The following is a 26,387-nucleotide window of genomic DNA, read 5'->3' as shown; positions in this document are numbered from 1 at the left end:
ATGGGTTTCAAACAAAACATATTTAAAAGTAAGACTCAGTTTTTATTATTAATATATATAAATATATTTCTATGCATATTTCATATTTTTTTATTAAAAATTTAATTTAATTTGAATTTTTTTAAAATATAATTTTTTTTTTATTTATATTGTATCAATCAAATTGGGCTGAACAAAGCCATTAAGACCCAGCTCAAATCGGGCGACGCTGAAAAAATGATTACATAGACGCTATAAGCTCCAGAGCCGGATATCCAGTCCTAGTAAGAGAAATCCTCGTCAGTAGAGAAAGCTTAAATTCCTGTTGCAGCCAAACGGAAGCGACAAGCGCAGAAACCCCATTGGAGAAACCTAAAACCCAACAAAATTTCACTAACAAGCGGCATTCGTTTCCCTCCAAACCCAGAGAACAATGGCGTCAGAGAAGAAGAAATCGAAAGCTAAACACACACTGAAGGAGGTGAAAACCCTAGGCCAGCAGCTCCTCTCTTCAAGGACTTACGTCAACAATCTTCCTCTCCTTCTCACCTTCGTCTCCCCAAACTTTCCTCCTCAATACGTTCTCGAGTCTCTTCTCTCTCTTCAGTCCTTCTTCACTACTCTCCTCCCCTCCCTCTCATCTTATTCTTTGAAGAATACCAAAAAGACGTCGGAGGAAGATGACGCTGAGCTTATTTATAGGACTTGGCTTCGCTCTAAGTTCGATGACTTGGTCAGGTTGCTTATCGATCTTCTTTTCTCAGAGCAAGCCGATGAAGCTTTACGAGTGAGTTTTTTGTTTTTAAAAAATTTTATAAATTTTAATTTTTTTTTGATGCTGATACTAATTTGAAATTTGCTTTGGAAATGAAGCAATTCGTGTTAGATTCGCTTATGGAATTCGTGAAAGTGGGGAATGGGGGAAGATTTCATTCGGCTTTATATCACAGATTACTTCATACCATTGTAAGTTTATTACTTGCCTTAGATTATGTATTTTGATCAGCTGTTGATAATCCCTTTTGCTTGCAGCTTCACTCTTCGACACCAGTTGATCTTGTTTTAGACTTGCTTTTATCCAAATATTTCAAGTACATTGATGTCCGGTATGTTCAGGTCATTGTGGGTCATTTTGACGGAAATTGTTATGGATTTCAATGGTATTGATTTTCTTTTCTGGGTTTGGATGAGGGTTGATATTTGGGTTTTCCTAAACTAATAGTTAGAGTTGCTTCTTTGACATTTGGTACCATTTTAGATAGCATGAGATTCTGGTTATTTAACTTCTTTTGTTACTGTTTTTTTTCTTGTTTCATTGTGTTTGGAACAGTTATTTTACCCACATTAGCCTTGCAAAGCTTGCAAAAACTTTGGAGTCAAAGGACAACCCTGGTATTTTTTTTTTTTTTTGGCCATGCTCTTCATGAAACCCAATTCGTGGTACCAGTTTTGTCTGATTGATATTTCCCCCTGCCAGATGACAAGACTAAGACTGCTGATGGAGATGATGAAAGTCATTCTAGGGCCAGGTTGGAATGGCCTAATTGCCAAAGAGCTTTATTTATTTATTTATTTTACTTATTTCTTCCTCTAATGCTTTTTCAAGAAGACTTTTTATTTAAATGTTTTTCTGCTTTAGTCTCAATTCTATAAGTGAATCTACAGCTAGATTATTACAATAATAATGCATCAAGTATTCAAGTTATTTCTTCAGAATTGAGAATTAGTAAGACCAGCAACTAGTTCTTCCATGTCTAATAGGATTTTTTTGACTCATCTTTTACTGTCTGTATTCAATAACATCCATCATTCATTTTGGCCTCTTTGATGTATTTTGGGCATTGTACAAAAAGGTGATGTAGAAAAGGTTGAATTACTTTTTTAGTTGCTGTGTATATGTGGCCAATATTTTAGATAATTGACATGTTGGCGCAGATCAGTCTCCAATCCTAGGATTTTAGGAGACCACAAACTTATTTTGGGAAGAAATATACCAATAGGAATTTGTAGGGATTTGTGATTGTATATTCCTAATTGGATTAGGGCTCCTAATTTTATTGGGATTCTTAATTCCTAAATAGATTGGCATCCTTAAATTGTGATTAGATATTTAGGGTTATACAAACACTATACATAGGCCTAGTTTTTTTTTCATTATTTTTCAGATTTTCTATTACAATTTTATGAGCTCAATAATATTTTGAGAATTAGTTCTCTTTGCATGGATTGGTTCTTTGTTCTTGTTATTGTTCTACATCACATGTGGTGCTGACAGTTGTTGCTATGATTTGCTTAAACTCTAGTATGCCACTTGACTGTAGCTTTATCTTTCCTCTTTCTTTTCTTATGTTCTAAATAATAAAAATTGCTTGAGGTGTATTTATTTTAATTATTATTGTTTTATTGCAGCATGGATCTCTGTATTCACAAGATACATTATATTATGTCACACGTTCCCCCACTAGAAGTTGCAAAAGAGAATTCTGATTATGAGATGTGGAGTGGCTCAGGTGATTGCCTGGGGGGACTAAAATATTAATTTTTTTCAGCTGTTTTAGGTTAATTTTATTCATGCATATATGCACATTCACACATGCAAAATGCAATCCTCCCCATGAAAAGTACATATGCAAATTAGTCAACCTAATTATAGCATCGGAGCTAATTTATGATTTCAGAAGCTTAAAAAGATCTTGAACAACTTTCTTGCCACTTAACGTCTTCACTTTACAAACTTTCTGCTTTGCTTGATAGATATAATTTGAGATCTAATAATTTCTGCACTTCCCAGAATTCTTATCCAAAAAAGGCGAGACTGAGGCACAGAATAATAATAATAATGTAAGCTATCACTTCTTATTTTTGCAGATATTCTATTTCATTTTCATTTACAAGTTCTCCTTTTTGTTAATGAATCTGCTAGAAGCTGCATTGTGCCTTTTCATGTATATTCTGTTTATTTAGCTTTTTGTGCCTGCAATCTGTTCAGGGTTTATCTGCTGCCAATATAAGCAAAAAGATGAAATTAAAGTTTACCAAGGCATGGATTTCATTTCTTAGGTTACCACTTCCAGTTGATATATACAAAGAGGTAAGGTGATATGTTGTGGCAGGGTTGAATTGTTGGGTCTTGGCTTGTATATTTTCTACTTTTTGTCCCCATGCTTGAATTTTAATGAAGTGCTCTTAATTTCTTAAATGCTAATTAATTTTTTTGTTGGGATATTGCAGTGTTATTTATGTACTGTATAAAACTTAATCTAATGGCTTATTAATTTAGTATGCTAAAAACTTGATATTACTTTATACTTAAAAACAGAAGCCCTAATGGATAGCATTAGTTCTCCAAGAAAAACTACTTGGGCTCTTGCTTCATGGTTTGAGCTTGCCAAGAATCTTGCTGTATTTGGCGGCTTGTTTTGACCTAATGCACCTTCTAACTGAGCAGTCATATCTCATAAACTCCATCAATCAAAGTTCACATGCCCGGGGGCCAATCTTTAGGACCTTTCTTCTTTGTGGTGATGTTTTCATTATTTTCTTTTTGCTATCATCATTACTTTTCTAACGAGACTTTGCTTACTTCTGACTGTCCTTTCATCTCACATGGAAAGTTTTCTTTTGCTTCATGCATGGTGCTTCACTCATCTCATCTTAACATGTATTGAGTGAATGCTTGGTAGTCATATCTTTTTATGGTAGCTTATCTTTTCCATTATTGCTTTCTAATCTGAGCTTTTATTACTGACCATTCAACACTTGTGTGTAGTTGTCAAAGGCTCAGGCTCCAGGCACAACAAGCTCAAAGCCTAGTGCCTCTAGCACCCAAAGGCAGGTGCTGTCACTCAGGTGTGTGCCTTTTGGCTAAGAAACGCACCTCAGATTGTCGGGGCTTGTGCCTAGGCTGGCCTTCAACACATTAGTGTTTTTTCTTTTTTATTTTTTTAATATTATGAAGATCAAATGAACATCATTCGATCTACTTTATAAGTTGGCTGACCATAGGCTCATCCACACCAAATCACACAAGCAATTAAGGAAAAAAAAATAGAAACAACAGACTTGAAGATCAAATTGAATATCAAAAGCTTAGGATTTTTATTTTATTCTCTAAACAGAATAAGCAAGATTGGGTTTACCAAATCAAGTTCCTTTTGGATGATGAGAATGAAGTTGTGTTTGATGATGATAATTTAACTTGGGGTGCTGTTGCTAAAGCTATTAGGGTTAAACAGAATGTCTGTAGTGCTACAGCAACAAGAGACAAAATGTTCTGCCTACATCCGCTCTAAGTGTTAGGCCTAAGGAAATGGCAAAAGCATCGTCTTCTAACTTGAGAACCAATACTCATCTAATTCTTGGAGATGAGGATGAAGAAGAGATTGATTAGTCTTGATGACGAAGAAGAGATGAGTATAATGTGGATGAAGAAGAAGAGAACTTTGGAAGTTTTAGAGATGATGATGGAGATGGACATGGAGACCATGTTTCTTGATGAGGATTGAGTAGTAGTCCTTTAGTTGTTTTAGGTTTCGTTGCAATTTAGTAATTAATTTTGTAGATTGTAGGATTTAGTATTGTCAAGAGGCGCTTGGGTGAGGGGAAATCTAGGCACCTCGCCTAGAAGCCTCCAGGCAAGGCGTCACTAGGCACCCCTAGGCGAGAAAAAGGCAAGATATATATATATATTTTTTTAAAGAAAAGTTTGGACGGAAAAAATCTAGCCTAATTTGTTTTCACATTTTGGCATACACACGATGATTAGAGAATTAGAATTTTGAGTTTGCATGAAATAATGAATGAAATTGTATAATGCATCTAGAGTTTTAAATTATATTATGTGTTTTATGGTTTTTGCTTTGACATTTTGTGTTATTAGAGGAATGTTTTTGATATTAAAGTTTAAAACATTTAATATATTATGAAATATGAATATGAGATTTGACAATTTATTGATTGTGTGATATGTTAGAATTTTTTAATTGTATATTTAATTTCTTATTATTTTAGAATAAATTAGCGCCTCAATTCGCTTAGGGAAGTGCCTAGGCGAGCGCCTAGCGTCTCAGGCAATGGAGGACCTTCTCTCCTTAAGAGTGCCTAGCGCTTTTGCTAGGATTTAGATTTGCACTTTTAAGCATCTCTATTTTTATGTTATTTTGGATATCAACAACTTAGTGCTAAAACTTTAAATGTTTTGCTATATTTATTATAGTTATTAATGGAGCTTGCATTTTAGTATTATTTAGGATTATATGTCTTATTTTATTTTTGATGTGCCTCGTGTTAGTCGGGTGTGCCTACACCTGGCACCTAGGCCTCAAGGCCACTTTGTACATTAATGAGCCTTTTGCCACTATACTTATATTTAAATTTATTGCTTGTATGGGCGTTTGCTCACTTGGACAATTTGTTACCATAAAATATGTTTGACATTATAGTCTTCTCACCTGATTGATTTATTCTCAGGTTCTAATTTCTCTCCATCAGGCAGTCATTCCTTATATCTCTAATCCGATCATGTTATGGTATGCTATTATACCATTTGCTTTCTCCTCAAGGATATCTTATATGAAGAGTTCTGATTAGTACATAACAATATGCAGCGACTTCTTAACAAGATCATATGATATTGGTGGAGTTGTCAGTGTAATGGCCCTTAGCAGCCTCTTCATCCTCATGACTCAGCATGGCTTAGAGTATCCCAACTTCTATGAAAAACTATATGCGCTATTGTTACCTTCTGTATTTATGGCGAAACATAGGGCAAAATTTTTTCAGGTAATGCTGAATATATATATATATATATATATATAAACTGTAGTGTTGAGCTTTGAATGATTAGTCAGTTTTTATTTTTAGTGATACGATAAAATAAAGCAAAACAAACTGAAAAACTGAAAGTACGCCTTCAATATGCTAATCGATCCATCACTCAATATGGCAAAACTTTGCATATGTTAATATGTGCCAATCTAGTTATACATTTGGTCATTCAGTTTGATAATCAACTTCATTGAGCTTCCTATCATGCATACTTAAATCTTTCATGCTTTGAGGTTTGTTTAACCTAAGGTGACATGGAAGTGATTGTTATGGCAGTTTTCCTGTTCAAATAATAACAGTAAGGACAGATGGATTTTGGTATGCATTTTCATGGTCTTAAAGTGGGTAGGTGCTACGCACACTAAGACAAGTAATTTGAACTTATCAACTGACGAGGGATTCAAATGAAACTGTAATGTGCTGACATAGGTTTCTTTAAAAGCATTTTCATTGACATGCAATTATCTTTATCCAGCTTCTTGACACTTGCCTAAAGTCAACACTTCTTCCAGCATATTTGGCTGCGGCTTTTACTAAGAAATTGAGCAGACTGTCACTTTCAGTTCCTCCTTCTGGAGCAGTGGTTATTATTGCATTGATTCACAATCTCCTTCGGAGACATCCGTCAATCAACTGTTTGGTGCACCGGGTAACATTACGGCATTATATTGTAAATAGCATCTTAAACAATCTGTTTGTTTATGTGTTTGAGTAGGCTTTTGAAAGTCTGAACTCTGAACTTTGAAATCTGCTGTTCCTTATACATTTTCCTTCCCCTTATTGATGGTTAATTTAGTGCATTGCTACAAAACTAAAGTCTTAATTCCCCTCATCTATAGCAAGGGTTGTTTTGTTTTGTTTTGTTTTTCCTCTTTTTATAAACCTTAATACTATACTATCATGTTGATTGATTAGATAATTTAAAGAGTGTCTGCACATTTTCTTTATTTACTTGAAGAGAGGATGACTTCATATGGTTTTCTTCAAAAAAAAAAAAAAAGCATTTGACAAGTTCATGATGGGTTTTAGGTACGAACTTCATTTAAATGATCATGATTGAATGTGATCTAGTTTGAGGATAGTTGTCAGCTGAATGGAATATGGTATGGGAAAATAACATCTGATTTGGAAGATGAAATTTCAGAAGCTTATATATATTTCTCTCTTTTCTTTTTCTTCTTCCCAGGAAAATGATAATGAAAATGCAGCCGATAATTCAGATGTAAAAGGGGAGAATGCTCGCAATGCAAATGATTCCAGAACAGGGAGTGGTACTTCTGCTGAAAATCTTTGTGTTGATCATTTTAACAACGAGGAAAGCAACCCTGCAAAGTCTAATGCATTGAGTAAGTACTGTATCCAGTTTGTTTGAAATTCCTTTGTTCATACCAAGTCCAGTCATTTGCAATAAACTGCCCTAAAGCAACCCAATGTAGTATGACATAGGCTTCTTTTATTTATTTATATATATATTTTTAAACAAAGATGTAGACTTTGTTGGATTGCATTCATATGAAACTTTTTTTTCAATTAATCGGCTTGCTTGGTAAATACCTAGTGCCGGCAATGCCAATGGACTGGGTAGACAATTTCTTCAATATAAAACTTATATGCATATTGAGTCTGATATTCTTCTCTTAGTAATTCTTCAAAATCAGAGACAAAGATTACAAGCAATTTTCCACTTTTGATGTTGTCTCATCATGATAAAACATCTTAAATTCAGCATGGTAGACATTAGTTTAATTAACATTGAGGACTGCGATCCATTTGATCTTCCACACCACATTCAAGTGGACGCCCTGAGGCACATCTAGTTGCTACATAATTATGTGTTGGACTGGATTCAATATCTCACATATCTAGAATAACCTGTTATATCAGTTATTTTTTTAGAACATTATTCGATCCCCTCCTGTTCTTATATTTTATTATACTTGAAACTTGTGCATTTCCAAATATATATGTACAATTGAGAGGAATGGGGAAAAAACTTCTCAAAACCCTATGTATTAACACTGATCTTCAAACAGAAAGTTCTTTATGGGAAATCGATACCCTTCGCCACCACTACTGCCCACCTGTTTCAAGGTAACTATTTTATCATTTATGCATGATAATCGGGCAAACTACATTCATGTGTGCCTCCTGATGTTCTGTTTTCTTCTCAATTAGGTTTGTAGACTCACTCAAGAATGACTTGACTATCAGAGACAAAACTACTGAAGTCAACATTAAGGATTTTAGCTCTAGTTCATATAGCACAATATTTGGAGAGGAGGTAATATTATCAATTTCTCTGTTATTTTGAAGAAAATAATTAGTTTTATCATGTGTGAACGCGAAATAAGAATTAATGTGCTCTTTTTATTTTATTTTATTTTATTTTTGTCCAATTAATTCAGTCAAGTTTAACTTACCTCGGGAGATCTGTCATTAGAAACGTCCTACTATCACTAAACCAAAATTTGAGTATCTTAAAATTTTTGAGGAATGTTAGGACCTTGTTTAGTTGCGGATCTATTTTTCGTTTTCCAAGAAATTGGAAAACTAGAACACATGTTCATTTAACTCACATTTTTCATTAGTCCTACATTTTCGCTTTGTAAATATTCTTCTCTTTTTGCTAAATAACTTTTAATTTTTATTTTATACTAATGATTTAAATGTGAGCCTATAAATAATTTAGCATTTCAATGTAAATATAATGTAATTAATATTTTACTCAAATATTTTTTAGTCCTAAAATTATTTACTGTAATATATTAACATTAACAAAAATTTAATATATTATTGAGCAAGTTATTGAGAAAAAATAAAAATATGAAGGATAGCTTTAGTTAAGTCTGAAGTCATCATTATATTTGGAAAAATAGCTTTCTTATATCTTAGTTTAAACAATCTTAAAACGCAGAATTAATTGAAGAAATAAAAAAATAAAATAAAAATAGGAAAAAAAAAGCTGTTTTAATCCGAATCCAGCAACAAAGTGTAAAATTATTTTGTGTCCAACTAGTCTATCATCCAATGCTTGATGTACATGAGATAATAACCTTTAAGACATGCACAAAAATGAAACTTGAAAAAAAGTTGTTGCTGGGGTTTGAACCTAGCAACAAAGCAATGAAGAAGAGAAAACATGTGTGTTTTCTTTTTCCATTGACAGGCGGCTCCTCATGAGAATAAGAGGAAGTTTAGAAAACACTATAAAGTAGGTTTCCAATGGTAAGTGTAAATTTAAGAAATTTTTTGATATTGCTTTCTAGTTTTCCATATGGAAAATTTGGATAATTGAACACCAAACTCCATTTCAATTTTCTTTGAATAATTTTCTGGAGAACATGTATTGTTTTCCACAACTAAACTAGGCCCAAGTATGTTGTTTCTTCACAAATTAATCTGTTGTAGCATTAGGGACGACAATAGCTACTAGCCTATAATTTTTCTTGTCTGTACTTCTATTTGTCATCCTAAATAAAAGCTGCAAATTGAGATTTAAGATTATGTCAAATACTGTGGGTGGTTCATTTTGTAAGATGAGATATAGTAGTGTTAAGGAGTTGCTGATTTTGTTCCTGTTATTATAAAGAGATAAGGCTGTTTTTAATTTCTTTAGAATTTTTTTAATGTGATTCATTTGGTTGTGCTTGGTGACTAAATTGCAGCTGAGACGAAGAGTGAAACAGGTCCCGCTGGCATTTTATAAAGCAACACCTTCTCTTTTGTTCTCGGATGATTTTACTGGTTGGACATTCAAATATGAAGAAAGCAAGGGAAGCAAATCTGAAGAAAATGGTTGCAGTCCAGCAAAACGACAACGGATGTAGCACACATGAACTCTTGATGCTATTAACAGTCAACGCAAAAAAAAAAATTATATAATTTTGGGAAAGCCCAAGTAATTGTCTGCATCTATCAACAATTTTGTATTAATTCTTTTGTTTTGAAATAATTGGTACTTTAGAAGTCTTCTGCGTCAATTTCACGTTACCTTTAATGTTAGGTATCATGGTATTACTGTACATTACGTTTAGCTGGTGTATTGATTCGTGCTATTATAGCATTGAGCAAATTTTGATATGTTCAATCTAGTTTCTTTTAATACTATTTTGTATAAATGAATTTTATAAAATTTTATAAAATTTATTTATAAACATAAAATTTTATTGATTGATTTAAATAAAAATTTATTTAAAATTTTTAATAATTAATTGCATGAAATTTATGATTAAATTAAATGTTATCAAAAATTAATAGAATTCATAAATAAATTTTAAATTTAAAATTTTATATATTTTAAATGATAAAATTATTTTTTTATTATATATTATTTTATTTTATTTATTTTAAATATAAAATTTATTTTATTTAAAATAAATTTTACATTTAGTATAAAGTATATCAAATAAAAAAATTTATTTATAATAAATTTTATTATAATTTATTTACAAATAAAATAAATTTTTTCATAAAGTTGCAAACGGGGCTTTAATGAGGCTTTAATTTAATTCTTACGCTTTAATTTAATGCCTCTGGTGCTATCCACTGTTTATTTTTTTATTTTATTTTATTTTATTTTTTCAGGTTATGGGGTTATTGGAGTATGTATATTTGGTTATATATTTTTCTGTGTGCATATTTGGTTATATTTTCTGTGTTGGAATGGAGTTGTGAAGCTTTGACGCGTTTGTGAAAACTTCCTTTCATTGTCAAAACAATAATGATTTAAGCCAACATTTGTATAAAAACTATCGTCAAATTCTTCTTCAATTTCATCTTATGAAGTAACCAAAGCTGAGATTGAATTGTTTGAGATGGATTGAGATATTAGAAATTGTCGAGGGTTAAAAAAATATATATTCTATATATATACAAATACAAGTGGAATTCTCACAAAGGCAAAGATTTTTGCTTCAGCTCTAAGAGTCTAGACCACCTCTTATAGATGGAAGCTACATTTCGTCCGACAATTTCTGTGGGAACTGAGAAGCAAGAAACAGAAAAAGGTATGATTGGTAACTAATTAACAATTGGAAGTTACTCTAAGGTTTCGATTGTAACAAAAAAAAAAAAAAAAAAAAAAATCTTGTTAAAAAGAAATTAATTCAATTTTTACACAGTTATACTATTTTTATATTATTTTTATTTCTTTTAAAATTATTTTTTTTACGGTTAAAAAGATCTAAATTCTTTTACATGATAAGTTTTTAAATATAAAAATTGAAAAAAAAAATCAATTGAATTGATTTTTTATAAAATTCTAGTTTCAAATAGGAGTAAGATTATATTAAGAAAAATGTAATAATTAAAGTTGTGAATAAGAATGAATGCCAATTTTTTTCTTAGGAAAAGATGCCTTGCAGATCTCTTCGGAGAACTTACATTGCAATGTCGGTTCAGATCTGTCACAGGACTCCAAGCATGTATCCTGTAGAATACATATACGTGTAAAAAGAACTTAGGTGAGCGTTTGTTGTGGGCATACTATGTGCAATGCATTATTAAAAATACATTTTTTTTAATCAGTGAGCTTTAATTTAATATTATTAAATCATTTTCAGCACTGTGATTTTAAGTTACAGTTTAATGGAGCCAATTCTATATATACATACAAAATTGATACGTACTTTGACAGACGTGGTAAGCCTAATTGTGTCTTGTATTAATGGATCAAGATTAGATTCATAACCTGGCTTCACATAGATAACCTGCACAAATCAACGAACAACCAGCTGAGTTATTTTCAAGCTCGAGATGAGAGAGAGAGAGAATGCAGAGTTTAGAGACTTAATGATGGATCGTCGCCGCCAATTTCTGGTAGTGTTATTTCACCTTTATCACTATTGCATGGTAGAACCCAGACATTAAATTTGGTATCAATCTGACATGAAAAATTAGAAACATGAACTACACTATTATAAAACAAGCTATAAACATGTGTGTAGTAACGGGAGTTGTCAGATAACAAAACCTCTTTACAATATGGAGAAGAGCAGTTGCTACATTTTCCGGTGAAGGATGTGATGATCCTTCCATCCACTGAGAAGCCAAAGCTGGCACGCTGCTAGAATAAAAGACAAAAAAATTAATTATTAATTAGAGAAACTCTATTTTAAAAAAATAGTGAAAGTCTTTTTATTTTAAAATTGAATTGATTTCATTTTATATTAATAAAATAACTCATTAAAAAAATATATATATATCTAAAAAATTAATCCAATTAACAAAAATGAAAAATTTTAATCAGGATTCAACTTGGCTAATAAGCATTTCAAAATTATTTATTATTAATACACCAGGTCAATGTAGAAGAGTATCCTTAAGAGGAAATTTAATCTCATTGCATAATAGCTAAAAAAATCATATTATAAAATTAATGTATGTACAATGATTATAATCATTGATGGTGGTAGGTCTAATATAGATTTCACCCAATGATATCTTTTCTGTAAATACTATAATAATAATAATAATAATAATAATAATAATAATAATAATAATAATAATAATAAGAGTGCGAATGACCTTTTGGACGCAAAGATTGATAGAAACCTCAGTATCTCTTTGTTCATCTTCAATCAAATCTTCCAACTGTAGTTCCTGAAGGGAGAATAGGTATTGGGAAGTCCATTTTCCATGCCATCTTCCATCTCCTGTTGATATTGTTATCAAACGACGGGACGTTTTGCAACCCTTTTTTGCTATCTGTAATAAAAGTAAGCCTACAATAATAAATGCAAAGAAATGGCATTTTTGTATACCATTATATTCCAGATATTACTTATATAATCTATGATCTCTTCTTTCCGTTCATTTCTCCTTCTGCATTCCAATCTTTTCATTCTCATCTCTAAATTAGGCAGAAGCTATATATTATGCTGATTGTGTAATAATGGAAGTTAATTTATAAATCATGTGGACAAAATTAATACAATAGTGTCGAGAGTATTACCACCGACATGTCTTTTCTCCTTGGAACAGCAATGGTTTTTGAAGCATGACACAGCAACTTGTGGGATCTTCTGTTTGTTGGATGCCAGCTGAGAATGCTTTTGATGCTTCTGCCTGATGCCAAATGCCCAGCTTCAGCCATCTCCATCCCTCTCTCTCTCTCTCTCTCTCTCTCTCTCTCTCAGACACGCACACTAGAAGTACATATATGATGGCTATAAAGCTTATCCGAAGAATTCATTGGCAGCGGGAGGAGAAGGGATATTTTCCTTTGGGTCCACATTGCTTTTCTTTACTGATTTTTAGTAGCCACATTTCCCCAGCCTAAATGTCACCATAGGATGGAAAATATCTATTTGGGCATTTTAAAAATATTTCTTGTAAAATCCCACCGCTTGGTGGGAAGTGTCCCACATAATAAAAAAGGGTTTATATAACCCTTACTCAATTACCATATATTGACCAGGGTTAGTAACTTTAAGCTCGATAATTTATTACATGAAAATTATTTAGGTCAATTAAAGTGGAATCTCACAATACAGTATACCATTCTTAGAGAATTTAGGCCATTAGATAAGCATCTTACAGTACCTAAAAGCATCCTCATTCCTGATTGTTAGATTATTGAATCGGAATACCAAAAACAAGTTAAATCTTTTCTTAATTAAATTATAGTTTATGTTTATTTTATTTTTTGCTATTGCAAATTCAATCTAAGATTAAAACTTAAAATTTTAAAAATATATTTACCAAATTAAAATTTTAAAAAAAGCAAAAGTTAAATTTTAAAATTAAAAAAATTAAGGTGTTTTAAAAGTGATATATTTAATTAAATTTAGAACTGTTAATTTTTTTTTTCACAATTGCTGGTCATAAGAATAATGGAAAAAATTTAAAGAATAAAATTTATTTTATAAAAGTTTATATATGGGCATAATTTTTTATACTCAACATATAATTAATTTTATAAAGTTTATTTTAAATTAAAACTAATAATAATTATTAAATCAAAACCACCTAAATAATATTAAAAATATATAACACAAAATAGGTCTATTTGTTGCATGAAAAATAGCATCACATAAAAAAAAAATTGCAAAAGAAATGAAGAAAATAAATTTATTATTGATTCCCAATTGGAAATTTGATGTTAGGAATTCAACACAAAGTTTATGAAAAAACGAAAAAAATGGATAATTACTGGTTTGATGAAAAAAAAAGTGCATTTATATTATGGATAAAATTAAGTTTATTTTGGATTTAAATTTTTTAGTGAAAAAAAAAAGAATTTGTAAATTTGAGGATTAAATAGTAATTTTACATCAGCATTTGCTAAGCTGCACTAGGCTTGCTTAAAGTGCCTCAAGTGTTTATGTTTGAGTTAACATGTTTGACTCAACTTATGGATATCATCTTATAAGTATTAGGTCAAATATATAAATTTACCTCTGAATTTTATCAAAAAACCTTGTGACACCCTGAACTTTTAAAATATCCCATTATACATCTAAACCTAATAAAATTGGAATTAAGATAACCCTGTGAGTTCAGTCAGCAAGGAGTGAACAAAACACACGATTGGGAGAATGAGATACTAGAAAAAAAAAATGCTAACTTGGAAAATTAAAAAAAATGGACCAAGTAAATTAATAAAAAAGAAAGGCAAACTCCATTATGAAGGAGTGGAAGCGTGATTAAAGGGCATTAAAATATTGAATTTCAAAAATTATTTCTAAGGTTACATGCACCATACCAAGTGTCTTATGATCTTAATCAATTTTCAATGCCCAATTGTATATCAAAACATATTTTAGCATGCATTAAAATTTCATTTGCCATTAAAGATTATGAATTAATATTTAATTCAATTAAACCCTAACTAAAAGAGGGATTTTTAGGTACTAACCTCTTGATGCACAATTGATGCAATCTTAGGATGTTCTTAGGAACCCAAATATTGTCCCTCTAGTTTGTCCACCATAAGTACACACCAAAGAAGCAATGGCAGCCCCTAGATTGGCTTCTCAAGCCTTGTCAACAGATTTAAGATGAGGTTTATGCTTTGTGAAGGTTGTATGAATGTATTGGGTGTTAGAAACACTTTCTAATAATTTTAATTCAAGAGAAAATCAAAGTTTTTCCCTTGAATCAATTGAGAAATTGAAGAGGAGAAGAAGAGAACATGTTGTCGTCCAACATAAGAGAGAAAAGAGGGGTGGGCAGATTTTTATTTATAATCTTTCTTTATATACTTAGGTCAAACCCTAACTCCCTTGCCACATCTCATCACAAGATCCCATCTTGTTATTATTTGATTTAATTCTATGAAGCTAAGTGTCAAGTTCCATTTAAATCATGACATGTGATCTTCCATCATAGAAAGACAAGTGGCAAGATCATATGGTGCCATGTGTCACCATCTCATAGTGTCACATGTCACCATGTGAAAAGATCAATTTGCCCTTACTTTTTAATATGAGTTCTCAACCCAAAATTATAATTTCTCCTCTTTAAATCAATTTATCTCAAAAATTAATTAATTAATTAATTAATCTCTATTAATTAATTTCTCATAATTAAATTCATATTTAATCAAATTAAATATAAATTTAATTTATACTATATATCCAATAACCTAGATTTGGTTTCAAGTCATGCTAAGGACTTTGCAATCTTATTGCAAATCAAACCTCTTTAATTATTTAATTAAACTCTTTAATTAATCAATTAAATCATATTTTAAATGGTGATTAGCTTGTGTAGATATGTGACTTACTAAGCTCATTACTTATTGGCAATGAGAATGATATTAACTCTTAATATCATTAGAACTCTTTCTTATCGTAAATGATTTCTCTAAATCATTTTAGGCATCTCATAGACCATGGTTGACACCTAGCATAGTATGCTATGGCCACCCAATTAGTAATAAGGAATACCTTAAATGAACCTTTAATCATATGTTACCATACACTAGAATCTCTCTATTACAAAATTCCAATTCGAGCTGGAGTCATAGTTAATGTCAAACCCCATTTGCTATGAACATTATGTTTTCTTTTAATTTTAGTTCTTGATTAATTAGATTTTCTTGTCAGAAATTCTTTTCTGACTAAATTTGTCTGTCCTGGCCAGGAACTTAAAATATCAAGAATAATTAAATGAACATAGGATGTTATTCCTATTTACTTAGGGTAACGAATTCCATCTTGATCAACACCTATCTCCATATATAACTAGTAGGAGCCAACACATACCCATATACCCATACATAGTACAAGTATGAAATTAGTATCAAACTCAAACCATCTATATACAAGATAACTGTGTTATCTCAGGTCTAAAGATTTTATGCACTGATATGATATATAACAATGTATTGACAAGAGTAAACTCCATGTGCTTGTCATAAACATCACTGGTTCGGCCTACTTATCATGTATAAGTGCCTATCATGTTTGTTATGTGGCATGAGACTCACTACTCCATCTTATTTATATCTCATATAAATACCTTGAGAACAAATATGATTATAATCTTTCTAGATAAGTCATGTTCTTTTTGAAGTATTATCGATTGTGAACCAATTTATAATACTTTGTGCTAGAAATACTTTCACTCATATTCTTAACAACTTAAGAATAGAATTTCTAACAAAATATCAATGGACCTTTTCTATTACACATAAATATATTATGTAAATGGAAAAGTGAAATTGCCTTTTTATTAATAAAATATGTACAAGATACATATAAAATGATATGCTTAAGGGCATACTACTAACAATCTCCCACTAGCACTAGAGCCATTTATTACAATATCTTACACCCATCTTCTCAAGATATCGATCTAACTGAACTTGTGACATAGGATTTGTGAATGGATCAGCTGGATTTTTCAGCTGATGATATTTTTTGCATGGCTACATCGTCTCGCTCAACTATCTCTCTAATAATGTGGTAGTGCCTTTCAATGTGTTTGGATTTCTAGTGAGACCGGGGTTCCTTAGCCTGTATGACCACTTCATTGTTGTCACAGTAGAGAGGAACTGCTGACTTAATGGAAGGAACTACTACAAGTTCTGTCACAAACTTCTTTATCCAAACAACCTCTTTTGTACTCGGCCTCTATAGTGGAATCAGCAGTCGTACTCTGTTTGGAACTCTTCCAACTGACTGCACCTCCATTACAAATGAACACAAACCCAGAGGTAGACTTTCTATCATCAATATCTAATTGAAAATCAGAATCAGTATAACCATCCAATTGCAAGTCACCACCATCATAAATCAAGAATAAATCCTTAGTTCTTCTCAAGTACTTAAGGATATTCTTGACAGCTATCCAGTGTTCCAAACCCGGATTGGATTGAAACCTACTAGTCAAACTAACAGCATATGCGATATCCGGCCTAGTACACATCATTGCATACATCAAACTTCCAATAGCTGAAGCATATGGAATCCTGGCCTATGACACCCCTTACCCGTTTACAGTGTAGCCGAGCAAGATATGCTACACAGTGTACCGGAACACCATAACTTATCTCATTGATATTTATCAGCTCTTAATTTATTTATTATAGTTATTAAGTGAAATTTATGAAATTGATCTCATTTAGCTCATTTATTGAAATTATAATTAATTTGCTGTCACACCCTACCCCTCTGTAAGGCATAACATGATCCCGTAGTATACCTAATGAATTACCAACTCCGTCTACTGATAACCCATTAAATACACTACAAGAGATTTTAAAAACTTTTCTTATTTCTTTTACAGTGGTGAGCACTATTTACAGGTGTTAAAAACCTTTTTGAACTGAAGTGATAGAACTAACACATTTGAATTATTTGGAATTTCTGTAAAAATTTTGGCAGAGTGCCATCTGTATTTTGGATAAACAGTTCTTCAGAAAACCTGTAAAAAGCACTTCAATATTTTTACAAATCTCAACTCCAACATATTTCTCAACTCAAATCCATAGATATTTTTCAAAAACTGAGATAAAAGAAATATAATATAATTTTTACAAGCCAAAATAACTCATAATTATTTTACAACTTCAATGTATAATTTTAATTTACAACTGCTCAAAACCAAAAACAATATGTACATACAGTGGTCATACATTACAGTACAAAATGCAAAATATTGGTATACTCATTATACCCGGTAATCTCTCGCTGGAGGTACTAGCAGCCTAGTCTGCTGCCCTGTCTATCTATTTACCTGCGACAGCAATAAAAAGATATCGCTGAGACAATGTCTCAGTGGTGCACAACATTATCCAAATACAACTTAAATCACAGTTCATAAATCATTTAAATGATGGATATGTAAAATCATAGTTAAATCCAAGACCATGAGTGTCAGAAGGAATTTAACACAATATCACAATAAATCTCAGAGATCAAAACATATTTAACTTCAAAAGACAGTAAATGTCAATAAGGATTTAACTCCATTTCACAATCTCATAATACAACTCAATAAATCACACACACAGCTTAATCATGTTCCAAAGTTCAATTCGTCCCAAAAGCCGATGGCTAATGAGGTATTCAATTCGTCCCAAAAGTCGATGACTAATGAGGAATAACATAGCTAGCTAGCAAAAATATGAGTACTCATCCAATTCATCCTCAACAGGCACACACCTCAACACTTCAACCAGAGAGGGAATTCAATTCGTCCCACTAGACAAGCTAGAGAGGAATACAATCAATATACATGATAGCTGTGGTTTCAAACCATTTCCAATGCTTTTTAATCAATCAATAACCATCAATATCATTCAAACAATTTCTCACAGTTTCAAATCATTTACAATGCTTTTCAAGAATTAAATATCCATTCAAACACATTTCCACAATTTAAAACAATATTGTACAATTAGTCATAATTCATTTTAATTGAAAAATTCAAAAGAAATAGTTGTTGTGCACAAACCTCTGATAACTGTCTCTTGGTCTGGACTCAGTGTTTCCTTCCCTTTTCCTGAGTTTTTGGTAACTGAGAAACACAATTTGAAGTGTTTCAGTACTAAATTAAATTGTCTCTAACGATAATGTTCGATAAGTAATTCACTGAAAGCTATTATTTGCTTAATCACCTAATATACCGAACCTCGATGCGTTCTAGGTAAATTAGGTTTTAGTGTCACTAATATGTCACATTCGATAGTCTTTTAGGGTTGGTACATGTTACCAATTTCATTTCCTTGTTTAGTGCATTTTATTGCAAATTACTGGATTCCGGGATACTAGTTTGACCTAGCCGGAAGACCTAGTTCCCTCGGTTTTCGGGTTTCGGTCAAAACTACAAACTTGTAGATCTATGTCTTATGGAATGCGGGGCAAAATTTTAGGTCATTCTGAGTTATGTAGACCATGTTATGGTCATTTTACTATTGCTGGTCAAATGGCATCAAATTTGGTCATTTTAGGTCAATTTTGGTCAACTTTGGTTCGGCCAGTTTTTGGACCCGAACTTGTGCAAGTTGTTTGACTTGCTTATGGTCATTTCTGGGCTTTGGTGTCCTCATGAGACTTGTAGGTATGGGTCTTAACTATTCATGGTTAAAATTTCAGGTCAATTGGACCTGTTTTGAGTGAGTTATGGCCTAAACACTAACTGCTGCCCAATTGGTCAATTTTCAGGCCTCATTTGCACTTAATCCGAATTGGTCATTTTTCATGCTACCTTGCAAGCAGAATTTTGGTATGCTTTCTCAATGAAAGTTGGCACATTTTGTGCCTAGTTTCATCTCCAATTGGTCTCATACCAATTGGAGTTACACATTTAAAGTTATGGGCTAAAATGTAGGCTGTCCTTAATTACATTGCTTATACATGTATCAATTACACATTTACCTTGCTACAAATCTACCTCTCAACCCCATTCTGTTTTGGTACATTACCAAACCATTTACCACTTTACATTAAAATCATTTTGGGCAGAATACAAACATCCTCAATGCACCAAATGAAGCTCTAATTGACAAAGTCCAAATAAAACAATACATACACATGAACATTTCTAATTCTTACATACACTTTACACAACCAATTTGCATACATATTCATCAATCCTCAATATCATAATTTATCCAATATCTCCATGAATTCAACATTCATCAAAGAGTCCCAAAGCTGCCGAAAGCTTCACATTGCCAAAATTTCACATAACTTCCTCCACTTCAATTTCAAATGCCCAATCACCACATATACATGGAAATAACTTACTAGGACATTAAATCACCCTATTCGACATAAATTCTCATCAAATATATGTATGAATATTTCATTAACATACAACCCATGGCTATCCAAAATTGGACATATCAAGAACTCCTCAAAACCTAAAAATTCCTTCACAAAGCAAACACCCATAACATGTATACAAACTTTATCAAAGAAATATTCAAAAACTCAAACTTACCTATTGTTGAGACTTGTTTAATCTTCACTAAAACTTCTTAATATTGGTATCAAGCTCTTCCTTGTGATGTGGGGACAATTTTTAATGAAGAAACCTAGATGATTAGAAGTGAAATGAGGAGATTAATGGAGCTTCATGCAAACGGCAATGGAGGTTTTATCTTTCTTCATTTCGGCAAGGTTGAGGGAAATGGAGAAGATGAAGATTTCAGCTTGTATTATGGACTTACACCTGCCATTTAGTGTTTAATTTAATCCCTAGTGGTCCACTCACACAATTTAAATCATATAATAAGTTTAACTCCCATTTATTCCACATTAAACCCTTCATTTTTGCTATTTACTTTAGGTACCACCAATTTAATTTTTCATTATATTTTCCAAGTGTAATATTATTTATTTTTAATGGACATTTAGGTCAAAAGACACATCGGGATGTCAAATGACCATAATGCCCCTGTTCGGGTTGCATTCCCGATTTTTCGGTAACACCGGGTTTTGTCTGTTTTTCGATTTCTCACTTTCTTTGTACTAATTATTTAATTTTTCTTTGATATTTCTAATGATATTTATAATTCAATTGATGTCTCTTTAAGTCCTGAAAATATTTTCCAGGGTTTCCCGTAGTCCAGGGCTAGTCAACGGTCTACGCCGTGATTTCCCAGTGCGATCACCCATCGCTAGGGTTCTCGGCTCGCTTAACTTGGTTACCTTTCTTTGCTATTATTTTTCCTTTATTTTTCTTGTATTTTCTTTTCTTCTATTTCATTATTTTATGTCTCGTCACTCATAACGAAGTGTAGTTCTAGGCATCCTAGCTATCCGGACAACACTAGTCACCGGAACAGTAGAACGCACTACCGAACATAGGAGTGTTACGATTCTCCCCCCTTTAAATAAATTTCGTCTCTAAATTTTACCTGGCATTAGTCTCTGAACAGCTGTGGGTGCTGTCTCCTCATATCCTCTTCACGTTCCCAAGTAACTTCCTAGCCTGAATGATGGTTCCACAGCACTTTAACCAGGTGTATCTGTTTGTTCCTCAGCTGCTTCACCTCATAAGCCAGAATTTTTATGGGTTCTTCCTCATATGAAAGGTCTGGATTTACCTCAATCTCTTCAACTGATAGTACATGAGATGGGTCAGATCTGTACCTCCTTAACATGGACACATGGAAGACACTGTGTATCCTTGCTAGCTCTGGAGGTAATGCCAACCGATATGCCAAAGGACCCACTCTTTCCAGAACCTCATATGGTCCGATGAAACGAGGACTCAGTTTCCCCTTTCTGCCAAATCTCATAATCCTCTTCCAAGGAGAAACTTTGAGGAATACTTTATCACCCACTGCATACTCAATATCTCTTCTCTTCAGATCAACATAGGACTTGACGGCCGATGCAGCCTTGAGTCTATCTCTAATCAACTGATCTTTTCCTCTGTCTAAACAATTTACGGCCCAATCATCTTCCTTTCACCTACTTCATCCCAACATAAGGGAGTTCTGCACTTTCTGCCATACAAAGCTTCATATGGAGGCATTCCAATACTTGATTGGTAGCTGTTGTTATAAGCAAACTCAATCAAAGGCAAGTGTGTATCCCAACTACCTTCAAATTCAATCACACAAGCCCGTAGCATATCCTCCAATATCTGAATAACCCTCTCGGGTGGCCATCCATGCGTGGATGGAATCTTTGTCTTTGAAGTTCAATCTAGTTCCTAGGGCTCTCAAGACTACCCGAATCTAGAAGTGAACCTAGGATCTCTCGGATACAATTGATACCGTACTCCATGCAATTTTACAATCTCATATATGTACAATCGCCAATCTTTCCAGTGCTATAGTCCATCCGAATCGCAAAAAGTGAGCAGACTTGGTCAATCTGTCAACTATAACCCATACTGCATCATGACTACTCTGTGTCCTTGGAAGTCCTGTAACAAAATCCATAGTTATTTGTTCCCATTTCCATTCTGGTACTGACAAAGGATGTAACAAACCAGCTAGAACTTGATGTTCTGCCTTTACTTGCTGACAAGTTAGGCATTTGGAAACAAACTCAGCTATATCCCTCTTCATGCCCATCCACCAGTAATGCTCTTGCAGCCCTCTGTACATTTTAGTTCCACCAGGGTGCATAGCAAATGGAAACTCATGTGCTTCCTTCATAATGATCTATCTCAATTCAGCATCATTAGGAACGCACATTCTGCCCTGATGTAGCAATAAACCATCATCTCTCACAGAGAATTCAGGTTTCTTGCCCTACTGGACTTCTTTCAGTAGCTTCTGATATTTTTCATCACTCAGAGCAGCCATTCTGATCTGATCAATCAACACTGGCTATACATGCCATGCAACTACTGTCTGTCCCTCATCATCAATCTTTAAACTGGCATGCTGTGCTTTCAATTCACATACCATGGACAAAGGAGAAACTTTGAGACTTGCCATAGTCTTGCGACTTAAGGCATCAGCCACCACATTTGCTTTCCCTGGCTGATAGTCTATTAAGCAATCATAATCTTTGATGAGTTCTAACCATCTCCTCTGCCTCAAATTTAATTCCTTCTGGGTGTCTAAGTACTTTAAGCTCTTGTGATCTGTGTAAATGTAGCATTTCTCCCCATACAAATAGTGTCTCCAGATCTTCAGAGCAAAAATAATAGCTGCTAGCTCCAGATCATGTGTTGGGTAATTCCTCTCATGCGGTTTTAGCTGGCGTGATGCATAAGCAATGACATTCCGATGATGCATCAGTACACAGCCTAACCCATTGTGAGAAGCATCACTATAAACTGTGTATTCTTTACCCATAGTAGGTAAAGTGAGGACTGGAGCTTCAGTTAAACACCTCTTCAACTCATCAAAACTTTGTTGGCATTTATCAGTCCACTAAAATTTTACATCTTCCGAAGTAGTTTGGTCAGTGGAGAAGATAACATAGAAAACCCCTTCACAAACCGACGGTAATATCCAGCTAGACCCAGAAAACTGCGAATTTCTGTGATGTTCCTGGGCGGCTTCCAATTAAGGATAGCTTCTACCTTGCTGGAATCTACCTTGATCCCTTCAGCTGACACAACATGTCCCAAAAAGGAGATTTCTTTCAGCCAAAATTCACATTTCGACAATTTGGTGTATAGCTGTTTCTCCCTTAAAGTCTGCAGTACAATCCGCAGATGTCTGTCATGCTCCTCTGCATTCCTTGAATATATCAAAATGTCATCAATAAACACCACCACAAATTGATCAAGATATGGTCTGAAGATAGTGTTAATCAGATCCATAAAAGCAGCTAGAGCATTTGCTAACCCGAATGGCATTACTAGAAACTCATAGTGGCCATACCGAGTTCTGAAAGCAGTTTTTGGAATACTCTGCTCTTGCACCTCCAACTGATAATAACCAGATCGCAGATCAATTTTGGAGAATACAGCTGCACCCTTCAACTGATCAAACAGATCATCAATGCGAGGCAATGGATATCTGTTCTTTATTGTCACCTTATTCAACTGCTGGTAGTCAATGCATAAGTGGAGAGTACCATCCTTCTTCTTAACAAACAATACTGGTGCTCCCCAAGGTGACACACTAGGGCGGATGAAGCCCTTTTCAAGTAATTCTTGCAGTTGTATCTTCAACTCCATCAATTCTGCTGGTGCCATTCTGTATAGCGTTATGGAGATTGGATCCGCACCAGGCATAACATTAATTTCAAACTGCACTTCTCTTTCCGGAGGTAATCCTGGCAATTCATCAGGAAACACATCTGGAAAGTCATATACTGTAGGGATGTCCTTCAATGCTGGACTCCCCACTTGGGTGTCTACCACATGTGCCAAGTAGGCTTCACACCCTTTCTCGATCATTTTTACGGCTAGTGCAATGAAATGATGTTTGATGGCAATAACTGCCTCTCCCCATGTATTACCACATCACTATACTGAGGAAGGCCAAAAGTGACTGTCTTCAGCCTACAGTCAATCATGGCATGATGCCTAGCTAACCAATCCATGCCCAAGATGATATCATAATCTCTGAAGGGCATTTCAATGAAATCAGGCAGGAAAGTGTGTCTTTGGATCACCAAAGGACAATCTCTATACATTTTATTAACCCTGACTTCCTGTCCTAGTGGACTTGTTACTAGCACCTTAAAGTCCATTTGTATACATGGAACAGCAATGCAATCAATGATGCTAGCACTCACATAAGAATGGGTAGAACCCGGATCAAATAACACAAACACATCTTGATTAAAAGTTGAGAAGGTACCAGCCACAACATCAGATGTCTCGGCCTCTTCCCTCTGTCTCATTGCATACATTCTGACTAGAAACCTTTGTCTTGCTCGATTGTTTCATCGTGCCTTGGTACTCTTTGGGCTACCTCTAACCCTGCCTCTACCTCTGCTGGGTGGTTGTGAACTTCTGGTGACAGGGCTCTGAACTGACCCTTCTGCAGTAGTAGGAGGTGTTCCAACTCTGCGACTACTGGTGCAGTCCTTGGCAAAGTGTCCTGTGCCTCCATAGTTATAACAGGCTCCAATAGCCTTGTAGTAGATCCCACCATGATTTCTTCCACAAGTTTCACATTGCGGGGAGGGTAGGAACCTCTGGTACTCTGCTGACCAGATAGGGGAGGCTTCTGTCCTGAATATCATCCCCTACCAGATTTCTTGCCACCTCTGCCATGTCCCCCATAGTTCTTCCTCTTTCCAGTAGGACCACTGGAACTCTGTTCTACAGATTTTCCCTCTTTCTCTGTCTTCTCTAATTTCTTTTTCTCAGGAGCAGCTTCAGACTCAATTCTTTCTAACTCTAGAGCTTGAGAAATAAGTTCAGAGAAGTTAGTGTGTTTGAAGCCGACTACTTGTAATCTGATACTGGGCTTCAAGCCAGTTTCAAACCTCTTGCATCTCTCCCTGCTGGTAGAAAGTAAACTTACTGCGTAATGGCTCAGGCGGGAAAATTCTCTTTCATACTCAGCCACTGATCTGTTCCCTGCTTTGACTTAGGAATTCTTCTAACTTCCGGTCTACATAACCATCGAGGACATATTTCATGCGAATTCCACGAGAAAGTCATTCCATGTTAGCACTGCAGGTTCTACCAGACTGTGGGGAATGGTTTTCCACCAGTCATAAGCATCCCCCTGTAACAAAGATACAGAGTATTTGAATCTGAGCTCCTCTGTGCAATGCAGTTTCTTGAATACCCTATCCATCCTTTCTAACCACTATTCAGCCTCTAGAGGATCTACTGTCCCCTTGAACTCTGTAGCCCCATATTTCATCAATTTATCATACTGCCTAGTAGGAGATTGTGGTTGTACCACTGGTGTTTGTATTGGGACTTGAGTAGGCACATTACCAGCCATTTGTTGGAACATTGCAGCCATCTACTGAGCGAACTGAGCAGGAAACTGTGGTACTGCAGGGGCTGGTGTTGCTGAACCATTGACATTTTGTAGGCCTGGGGCATCCCCTTGCACCTCAGCCTCAATAGATTGATCGACTGAACGATCACCCTCTTCCATAGTCAATGCGAGGATTTTAGATCTCCTGAACAAATAATACAAGGAGATTTCCTCCCGTTAGTGCATATTTATAATGTAATATACTGTATGTATCAAACAATGATATTGAGCAGTTGTACTATGAAGAAAGAATATTCAAATAACAGGTGAAAACAGAATTTAAAAACTTTGCTCTGATACCACTAAAACATGTCACACCCTACCCCTCTGTAAGGCATAACATGATCCCGTAGTATACCTAATAAATTACCAACTCCGTCTACTGATAACCCATTAAATACACTACAAGAGATTTTATAAACTTTTCTTATATCTTTTACAGTGGTGAGCACTATTTACAGGTGTTAAAAACCTTTTTGAACTGAAGCGATAGAACTAACGCATTTGAATTATTTGGAATTTCTGTAAAAATTTTGGCAGAGTGCCATCTGTATTTTGGATAAAAAAGTTCTTCATAAAACCTGTAAAAAGCACTTCAATATTTTTCCAAATCTCAACTCCAACATATTTCTCAACTCAAATCCACAGTGATTTTTCAAAGACTGAGATAAAAGAAATATAATATAATTTTTACAAGCCAAAATAACTCATAATTATTTTACAACTTCAATGTATAATTTTAATTTACAACTGCTCAAAACCA

General features: G+C 33.9%; 2 protein-coding genes across 4 annotated transcripts; one reads left to right on the top strand and one right to left on the bottom strand.

The window, feature by feature from the left end:
• The first annotated feature begins 205 nt into the window (after window positions 1-205).
• On the top strand, window positions 206-9,892 carry LOC110639916 (protein NUCLEOLAR COMPLEX ASSOCIATED 4). 3 transcript variants are annotated; one of them, XM_021791050.2, is made up of 15 exons: window positions 206-766; window positions 853-945; window positions 1,012-1,139; window positions 1,310-1,371; window positions 1,457-1,508; window positions 2,389-2,489; window positions 2,771-2,817; window positions 2,969-3,070; window positions 5,449-5,507; window positions 5,586-5,760; window positions 6,281-6,454; window positions 6,992-7,151; window positions 7,839-7,896; window positions 7,981-8,086; window positions 9,471-9,892. In XM_021791050.2, exons 1-15 carry the CDS (start codon window positions 413-415, stop codon window positions 9,630-9,632), a joined length of 1,833 nt encoding a protein of 610 aa, XP_021646742.1. In that variant the 5' UTR covers window positions 206-412; the 3' UTR covers window positions 9,633-9,892. The 3 variants fall into 3 exon arrangements, with proteins under 3 accessions (XP_021646742.1, XP_058001689.1, XP_058001693.1); XM_058145706.1 differs by having other exon boundaries at window positions 2,771-2,820; XM_058145710.1 differs by having other exon boundaries at window positions 207-766; window positions 1,012-1,085; window positions 2,771-2,820.
• Window positions 9,893-10,600: 708 nt separating this feature from the next.
• Window positions 10,601-12,967, bottom strand: LOC110639942 (large ribosomal RNA subunit accumulation protein YCED homolog 2, chloroplastic). The gene is made up of 7 exons (XM_021791076.2): window positions 12,758-12,967; window positions 12,331-12,510; window positions 11,777-11,866; window positions 11,597-11,686; window positions 11,433-11,513; window positions 11,188-11,233; window positions 10,601-10,787 (listed from the first exon to the last, which is right to left on the bottom strand). The coding sequence occupies exons 1-7, from the start codon at window positions 12,902-12,904 to the stop codon at window positions 10,696-10,698; spliced, it is 726 nt and encodes a 241-aa protein (XP_021646768.2). The 5' UTR covers window positions 12,905-12,967; the 3' UTR covers window positions 10,601-10,695.
• Window positions 12,968-26,387: the final 13,420 nt, after the last annotated feature.

This window comes from Hevea brasiliensis, chromosome 1 (genome assembly GCF_030052815.1).
Source record: "Hevea brasiliensis isolate MT/VB/25A 57/8 chromosome 1, ASM3005281v1, whole genome shotgun sequence".
Classification (NCBI taxonomy): domain Eukaryota; kingdom Viridiplantae; phylum Streptophyta; class Magnoliopsida; order Malpighiales; family Euphorbiaceae; genus Hevea; species Hevea brasiliensis.
The sequence above is the reverse complement of the archived record's forward strand: the minus strand, read 5'-3'. Positions and strand labels throughout refer to the sequence as shown.

Bases quoted from the DNA above. Each gene is read 5' to 3' on its own strand.
- LOC110639916 (XM_058145706.1), top strand. From the start codon at position 413: ATGGCGTCAGAGAAGAAGAAATCGAAAGCTAAACACACACTGAAGGAG. The intron at 2,821-2,968 runs GTAAGCTATCAC...CAATCTGTTCAG, and splicing joins CACAGAATAATAATAATAAT to GGTTTATCTGCTGCCAATAT. The intron at 5,761-6,280 runs GTAATGCTGAAT...ATCTTTATCCAG, and splicing joins ATAGGGCAAAATTTTTTCAG to CTTCTTGACACTTGCCTAAA.
- LOC110639942 (XM_021791076.2), bottom strand. From the start codon at position 12,904: ATGGAGATGGCTGAAGCTGGGCATTTGGCATCAGGCAGAAGCATCAAA. The intron at 11,867-12,330 runs GTCATTCGCACT...TTATTCTAGCAG, and splicing joins TCAATCTTTGCGTCCAAAAG to CGTGCCAGCTTTGGCTTCTC. The intron at 10,788-11,187 runs GTAAGTTCTCCG...CTTGCTTCTCAG, and splicing joins ATCTGAACCGACATTGCAAT to TTCCCACAGAAATTGTCGGA.